This window comes from the organism of the source record quoted next, unplaced genomic scaffold, assembly GCF_019419815.1.
Source record: "Pyrus x bretschneideri cultivar Hongxiangsu unplaced genomic scaffold, Pyrus_bretschneideri_v1 Contig7, whole genome shotgun sequence".
NCBI lineage: Eukaryota > Viridiplantae > Streptophyta > Magnoliopsida > Rosales > Rosaceae > Pyrus > Pyrus x bretschneideri.
The window spans coordinates 4704604-4711922 of record NW_025999809.1 but is presented as its reverse complement, the minus strand read 5'-3'; the positions used below and the strand labels follow the sequence as shown (position 1 = coordinate 4711922).

Genomic DNA, 7319 nt, shown 5'->3' with positions numbered 1-7319 from the left:
TTCAGCAACTATAGACACAAATGTGGTTCAATCTTGATAACAAGAAATCATTCACACCATGAATGTTGGAGCATTGTGAAGCATACTCCGAAGTACAAAGTTCTACCCAGTGGTCCACAAGTTGAGTTGAACAAGACTCCATTGCACAAGCTAACAACTGAAGAGTCACCGTTGGAGACGCCATTAGAGACCCAAGAAATCCCGAGGCCTGTTGGTAAGAAGGTTGTTAAGAAAATAGCTGCAAGAGGGAGTTTTTCGAATAATGATATTCAAAGTTAGTTGAAGATATGGAGCAAGAAAGGTTATCTTATGAGGAAACAAAACTAGAGATGAAGCAAATGCCAGAGAAAGTGAGTTAAATAGGCAAGAAAGGCAAGAGGAGAAGGATCGTGATATCATGTCCCAACGCCTCAGTAATATGTCTCCTAATTCAAAACTTAATTGGAAAAGCAAAAAAACTGCATCATGAGAATAAGGTTTTCTGCAGAAGATGAGGAAGTTCCATACGTTAATGCTTTTAAGAATAAGATTGTTTCAATTTTGTAGTTGGTTGTATTATTAAGGGAGTTTTTCGCCTTTTTTCTACAATTAATTATGTTTGTTGTAATGTTATTTTTTTGTCTTGTGTTTGAAATATTTTATTAGACAAGAACTATTCATAATGAATGGCAAGGGTAACTTACATACCCTTGCTCTTATCCTCTACTAACGAGTGGAGATGCTCTTAAGTTTACCCTTGCTCTTACCCTCTATTAACGAGTGGAGATGCTCTTAAGTTCTAATAGGGGAAGCCAAGGTGGGGGGCAATGGATGCAATTGAACCCAACAATCTTATTTTTACTTACTATTTATCACTTTCGACCCTAAATGTATTTTAAAAAGAATAGAGAGATTCATGTTCAGTTGATATTTTCTTGTAAGTAATCAAATTTTCATCAAATATTGAAATTGACTAGGATCAAGACAGACGTATATGTAACATGCGCATTCGATTAATGAAGTAAAAACATGTGGTTTAAGATCATGTGATTGTTTTTTGCTTAGAGAAAGAGAGTGCACCGCTAGAAACTTTTGCTCGGAATATATTGGACTTGGGTTATATTTAACATAATATGAAACTGAAATTATGAAACATCATGGGTAATTGAATGTACAGCTACTAACAAAATATGAGAACTTCTTTATCATGCTGTTGAGCTAAATCTTGGCTCCGCCGCAGCTTGGTTCGATTCTTAACAAATTCTAAGAGGGTCAGCACTAAAACACTTGTCTAACACCATTTTGAGGCATATTTGTGTCACTATGATTTTTCTTAATGAACTCTAAAAGTGATGAGCTCTAAACATTGGTTTTGATTTTTGGTTTTTTTTTTTAACAAACAATATTATCTACACTAATAGGGTGGAGAGTGGGCTAAGCTTTATACTAGGCTAGCCATAATAGGTGGTACGGTGGATACAAATTTCCGCTTTCTTCTTCTTAGATGAAAATGCATGTCACATCCCGGCCTGGGCCGGATCACTTCCCGAGCCCGCTCCACCACCGTAGCACGATATTGTCCGCTTTGGGCTTACCATTCCCTCACGGTTTTGTTTTTGGGAACTCACGAGCAACTTCCCAGTGGGTCACCCATCATGGGATTGCTCTAGCCCTCTTCTCGCTTAACTTCGGAGTTCCTACGGAACCCGAAGCCAGTGAGCTCCCAAAAGGCCTCGTGCTAGGTAGAGATGGGAATATACATTGAAGGATCACTCCCCTGGGCGATGTGAGATGTCACAATGCACCTGCAAAACATTTAACACCTTAGGTCATGGTCAAGAGCCTCATGCACCCATGATGAATGGGGGGCTTTGGCCGAATAACCTCCAATGCCAAAATTAGAATTTGAGAGAGAGTATTTAGAGAAATTTGGAGAATTTTAAAAGAGAATTGGACTTAGGTTTTGGAGAAAATGAGTGGCTATATATAGGGGTGTGGCCGGCCCTATTTGGAGAAATAGGGACCGGCCACTTATGGTGGTGATTTGAGTGTAATTGCACAATTAATCAATTAATTGGATAATTAATCCTAATTTGAAAAGAATAATTAGGGGTTACCTTGTGAGGAGGATTTGATGAAGATTGATGAAATAGGTTTTGAATAAATACCCTTTTGATCACCTTCGACCTTGATTGAGCCATTATTATTCGTTGCATGCACGCGGGAATCCTGGTGTGCCTCAAGGGTAATCTTATTTTTTTCACCCAAAAGTTCACCTGTTGCCTCCATATTTTTCTTGATTATTTGTTGCTTTGCAGGTACGAATTCGCAATTGGTGAAAATCGAACCTAAGACCTCTCACTTACAAATAAAGAAAAATATCATCAGATCATAGTACTAAATGGCAACACACTTGTCTTGATTTAACATCATCATGGGATTTTTCTTAATAAACTCTAAAGGGGTCAGCTCTAAGACACTTGCCTTGATTTAACACCCGAGTCGTGAGATATCTTCGTGCCACCAAAATTATGCCTTGTTTCTTGCTTTGTGTATAGTGACTTGCTCAAGAGGAGGATGTGATTTATTATCCAAAGAAGAATATTCAGAAACAATAATACTGTATCATGTTCCAACTGCATGACAATGACTTTAATGAATAGTCGGATCATTCATGTTCTTGTGGAAGTATACGGTTGCCTCACACTTTCTTCATGATTGTCGGATGATTCATGTTCTTGTGACAGTTATGGTTGCCTCACACTCCGTTCATGATTGGTTTCATTGCTCAACTTTTCTCGAAAGTATTATGGTTAGATCGCACATGTCATTTAAAAGAGAAAGTGACTCATGTTTTTTAACCAATGTTTTGTATCGCATTTTACCTTTACTGTCAAATCGGTTAAGAATTCGTTTAAATTGTTGGCACGGCACAAAGTACTTGATATGGGTTTGCCATTTGCGTTAATAGATTCTGACTTCCACCGTCACAACATTATCTGGTGTTACTAATCAATGATGTCATAATATAAGTAAATGAAACAATGTGATAATTCATGAAGCTAAGATATGACATTAATAAATAGATACATATAGTATAATTTATAGAGAATTTTAACGAAAAGCTCCTGGTACTGCTCACTTTAACGAAAAATCATATTTTTACATTAAAAATCAATCATGATACTATTTATTTTATCCTTTATTTTGTTCTTATAGTTAAAATTCAAAATTTTCAATCATTTTTTATTAGTTTTCCTTAATTTATAACGTGCGCAGATTGAGAGAATCACAATCAACCTGAGAAGTTATTCGTTTGCACGGCCCAACACGGTTACGAGCCCAGGAACCCGGAATGGAATGGACGGTGCCACCCTTTGAGGGGGATTTGGCGCGCAGCAGATAAGAATACAGATGCCAAAACACGTGCGAAATTTGGCGAATGCCAAAAGGTGGTTGGCTTTATTTTACAAAACAACTTAATAGATGACGACGGTGATTCCGTCAATGACAACAGCAGTCAGCTAATACTTACAGATATACTTGCCGATTTACTTTCTTCTTCCCCAATTGAAAAGCCCGTCTCTTTCCAAAACTCTGCGAAGTTTCTCCGACCTCGTGGCTCAAAAGTCCAAACCCATCACGATCTCCCCATACCCTTGCTGGGTTTTCTCTTTCAGCTCTCTGAGTTACCAATTTCCTGTCAAAGTTGAGATTTTTACTTTTTTTTTTCCTACTATTTTTCTTTTTATTTTTAATTTAATTCATCTTCCTTATGGACTAAGTATTGTGTGCGTCATTGACTTGTACCTAGTTGGATTCATTCATTACTTGGAGAATTCTAGTGGTGCAGGAAATGATTATCTCCGTCACAATTTCTAGAGAATCTTTTGAATTATTAATTTTTTTACTTCCAAGGGTTCTGTAATCATGATGTTGCAGCTTTTTCTCTTTTAATATTTTCCCAACCGGGTAGCTTTTGGTTTGGTGAATTCTTTACACCCAACTCAGCAAAATATTCTCAGATGATTTGGTTTGGTAAATTCGTTGTGCCCAAATCAGCAGACTTTATGATTCTTCAACAATTCTGTGAAATCCCAAAATTTTGATTACTTTGAAGGGGGATGTCTTTTGCTTGCCAAGAAGTTCAGCCATGGACCCTTGCTGGTCTTATACGAGCTTTTCTTGACCTGGGTTTGGCGTATTTCCTGCTGTGTGTGTCTGCTTTCATGTTTTTCGCTTCGAAGTGGTTGAGGATTTTTTGGGTTTATTTGCCCTGTCCTTGTAATGGGGTTTTCGGGTATCGAAACCGTGATCTTTGCTTGCATAAGTTGCTTATTGACGGGCCTGTTGGGACGATCCACGATGTTCACAAGCTGGTGAAGAGCAGGTTCCCTTTTGATGTTATTTGGTCTCCGGATCAAAGATGCAACTTGAATAGGAAACTGATCAGAGATGTGAATTGTGAGAATGGAGTCCATGAGTTGGAAGGTGAAGCGGATTCTAGTCCGTTTTCGAGTCCAAGATTGCAAAACCTGGTTGATAGGGAAAGTGGGTATGATGCTAAGGGGAAGAGGGTAATGACTCTCAAGAAAAGGGCTGGAATTCGGCGTTCTAGGAGAGCGGCTCCTGAATACGGAAGGCTTTCTTCTTACTATCCAAGCGATAGTTCAAGGTTGGTTGCTCGCATATTCCCCTTTCCTTGCGATGACAGAAATACAAGGGAGATGTCGGGTGAAAGCTCAGTTGCCATAGCTGGTAGAGAAGGTGAGTGAGGAATATCTAAACTTGTTTGGTTGTTTTCAGTACTTAATTTCATGTTTTTTGTATTAGAGGAACTTGTTTTCTTTAATGTGTGGATTTATATATCTATTAGAATGTAGTGTGAATCAAATTTATCGCAATTTTAGTTTCGAAAATCTTTTAAAACTAGAATTGGTTGCATATGAACTTGTTGTTTTACTGTATTGGTAATGATGTTTGCTCACTTTTGCGGATTTCTTTCATTTTAGATTATGTGAAAGTATCAACTGGAGATGATGTGGCTGAAAGTATGTGCCAAAATTCTGAATTGAGTGGATTATTTGGTGCGAGTAAGGACGTGGATGTTAGTAACACACAAGAAAAGGCTCCCGTTGTTGGAAATGAAACTGATAAACTCAGGGTGTTGGAAGAAGCACTGGAAAAAGAGAAAGCTGCTTGTGCTACTCTTTATCTAGAGCTAGAGAAAGAGCGAGCTGCTGCTGCAAGTGCTGCTGATGAAGCGATGGCCATGATAGCCCGTCTGCAAAAGGATAAAGCATCCATAGAAATGGAAGTGAGGCAGTACCAAAGGATGATCGAAGAAAAATTTGTTTATGATGAAGAGGAGATGGATGCTCTGAAAGAGATTCTTCTTAGGAGGGAGATGGAGAACCATTTTTTGGAGAAGGAAGTTGAATCGTATAGGCAGATGAGCATCTTAGGAAATGAACGGTCTGATGCTGCTTTGAGTGATATGTTGTGTGAACCGGGAAAAATGCCTTCACCTTCATTTGATCCAAATGCAGATGCACAACTGATGCTAAAGCAGACTGCTGATGGTAAATCCAACTGTATGGCAATCGAAAATATTGCAAATAGTACTTCTCAGTATGAGGCTTCATTTGTTGAAAAACAAATCCATCCTAATGAACATGATTCACTTGAGAAATGTGTACTTTCAGAAAGGGGAGAAAAAGTACACATGGATAATGTAATGTGCCAAGAAATGACTACTGAAGCAGCCCAAGCTCATATTGGTACCGAGGAAAACTTACATTGTGATGAAGAAGTGCCACAGAGTGATGGGGATCTTCAGAGAATGCTTGATATTGAGCCAGCTGTTTATGATGTTCATGTCGTTGATGGTAAAACTGAACTTTGGAAAGAAGAAAGTAGATCATCACTTTATACTGCATTGGATGGATCCCAAGATTTCGCTCATACATTTGACGCTGCCGGGGTCAGTAGCAGTGAGTTATTACAAGGTTTTCCAAGTACAAGCCAGGTGGATACTGAACCATTCATTCCAAGTTCTTTGGATATGCATTGTGGGTTACCGATGTTGGATAGCTCCCGATGCAAAACCTTGGTGATAGACTCAATGAAGAACTCATTGTCCACAGTAAATAGTGAAAGGTCGAAGATTGACAATGAGGTTGAATTGCTAATGGAAAAGCTACAGATTCTAGAAGAGAGAAAAGAGAAGTTGACTTCCTCTTCTGAACATGGGGAGAGGCAAAAAACCCCATCAAAATGTTTGGAGGAGATCGGAACCCACGCTGCAAGATTCAGCAGATAAGAGATCCTGCGTGCCAGGCTTCTTTACCTCCTTTGTCTTCTAAGGTGAATCCTTGTACTTCCTAATTGCATTTTTACATTGTTACAACTTCTTATTGCATATTTTTGTGAAAATCATCCATGTCTTGTGCTGCAAAGATCATTATTTGTACTGTAACTTTGATTTCTTCATCGCGGAAGCAACATGGTTTGCTTCTATTCTACCCTTACTAACATATACAAAGATAGAATCACCACCTGTCAAAAATTGAACGATGCAACGATGCAGTGGAGTCATTAGACCTGAGACAAAACCAATGAATGCTTACCACTTTATTGTGGGGAGGAGGGATTTTAATTATAACACTAACACTCACAAGCGCAAACGAGAACTCACAGAGAAACATGAAAGAAGGGAAGTACAGAAAGGACCATGTTATAGGCTTATATAACGATAATGCTTTCATTTCCATTGCTATGTTCTCCGAATGACAACGTAATTTTCTCACTTTCAGGTAAGTTCGAAAAAAAGAAGCTGCCAAAGTACGTCCTCGGAGGCACTCGAAGCTACAAGTACCTAAAGCATGTAAGATTGTACGCTAATTCCCGGATTAATATCGGAATGTTGGTGCTTCGAGTCCTTTTATATTTGATCTATGGTCGGAAGGAGTCTGTCAGTGAGTTGTATATTCCCACTATACTCGTTAGTTAGATTGTAGCGGTCAGTTGCCTGCTCTAGATAACTTCTGTGTTTTGTGTATTAAATTTTGAATTTAGAAAACAAAACAAAAAGGGTTCACAGCCATGTTCCTCCAGTGATCTGTCCCACCTTCTTTTTCCTTTGGCAAATGATGGAGAAAAAAAAAATGTCCCCCAAATCTTAGCCCATGGTCCAAAGGCTTATGGGCTTGAAGGTTGATGCAACGATTGTACCTTTAGTTTCTCATGTTCTTCTCATTTTTCTCATTTCATTTTCATCTTAATTTTCAATTTCGCTAAAGTTCCGACTAACGGTATCTTTCTTTATTCGGAGAAATTTT

At 38.5% G+C, this 7319-nt stretch overlaps 1 protein-coding gene across 1 annotated transcript; it reads left to right on the top strand.

Moving 5' to 3' along the window:
• The first annotated feature begins 3466 nt into the window (after positions 1-3466).
• Positions 3467-7094, top strand: LOC103927705 (myosin-binding protein 7). The gene is made up of 3 exons (XM_009336650.3): positions 3467-4746; positions 4992-6345; positions 6795-7094. The coding sequence occupies exons 1-2, from the start codon at positions 4104-4106 to the stop codon at positions 6299-6301; spliced, it is 1953 nt and encodes a 650-aa protein (XP_009334925.2). The 5' UTR covers positions 3467-4103; the 3' UTR covers positions 6302-6345; positions 6795-7094.
• Positions 7095-7319: the final 225 nt, after the last annotated feature.